Source organism: Fulmarus glacialis, unplaced genomic scaffold, assembly GCF_000690835.1.
Source record: "Fulmarus glacialis isolate BGI_N327 unplaced genomic scaffold, ASM69083v1 scaffold19018, whole genome shotgun sequence".
In the NCBI taxonomy this organism is placed as follows: domain Eukaryota; kingdom Metazoa; phylum Chordata; class Aves; order Procellariiformes; family Procellariidae; genus Fulmarus; species Fulmarus glacialis.
Genome location: NW_009230348.1, coordinates 1,195 through 1,929, shown reverse-complemented (window position 1 = coordinate 1,929; position 735 = coordinate 1,195). Strand labels below are relative to the sequence as shown.

Here is a 735-nt window from a genome sequence, read left to right as displayed (position 1 = left end):
ACTGAGCAAAACACCATCAAGCTAAAAACAAAGCACTCATTTAAAACACTGAGGGATACAGCCTGCAAGACCTGCCCTTCCTTCCTACCTCCCGCCCTTGCAGGAGCGGCTTAGTTTAGGCACAGGCTCCGAGACACAGCATGTGCCTCGTCTCCCCTTCCGCTGGGGTTTTCCACTTGCACACGCTCTCAGCTGGAGGACACACAATAAACCCTCAGCAATACTTTTACATTACTTTTCTTCTTTTGAAAAAAAAAAAAAAAAGTAAAAATGTTTCTTCAAACAGGTTAAAATAGGTTATTCACAGCAAGAGCCCACAGGATACAGTTGATAAAAACATGGTGTGTAGAAAGCCTGCACCAGCCCTCAGCAGAGCACCGGGGGTGTGAGGAAGGAGAATTTGCTTGCAAGCGCTCCCAGACTACCACAAAAATCATCACAGGCAATGAAATAAAAGCAGATGTGGCAAACAGGCTAGTGCTGCTCTCAGCAAGGGCACCACAGTTGTTAGTAAGTCTCAGTGGCAGCTGTGGCCACAAACTGTCCTGGGTCCCTCCCAGCCGGGGGCTCCCTGCCCTGCTCCGAGCTCATCCCGGCAGCCCATCAGTACTGTCTCTCTCTGGATCTGCTCCGGAGCAAGCCCAGCAAGGAGAAGGCACCAGCGGCAGCTGTTACAAACCCAATGGCACCGATTGCTCGGTTGGCCTGCAAAGGGGAAGTAAAACACAGGCTGGA

At 50.7% G+C, this 735-nt stretch overlaps 1 protein-coding gene across 1 annotated transcript in view; it reads right to left on the bottom strand.

Annotated features, from left to right (window-relative positions):
• Nucleotides 1–603: 603 nt before the first annotated feature.
• The window catches only part of LOC104081439 (phospholipid-metabolizing enzyme A-C1-like), a 1,197-nt gene continuing 1,065 nt past the window's right edge, over nt 604–735 (bottom strand). Inside the window, exon 3 of the mRNA XM_009584195.1 lies at nt 604–705. Within this exon, the coding sequence (XP_009582490.1) occupies nt 604–705 (102 nt within the window). The remainder of the gene's footprint in view (nt 706–735) is intronic.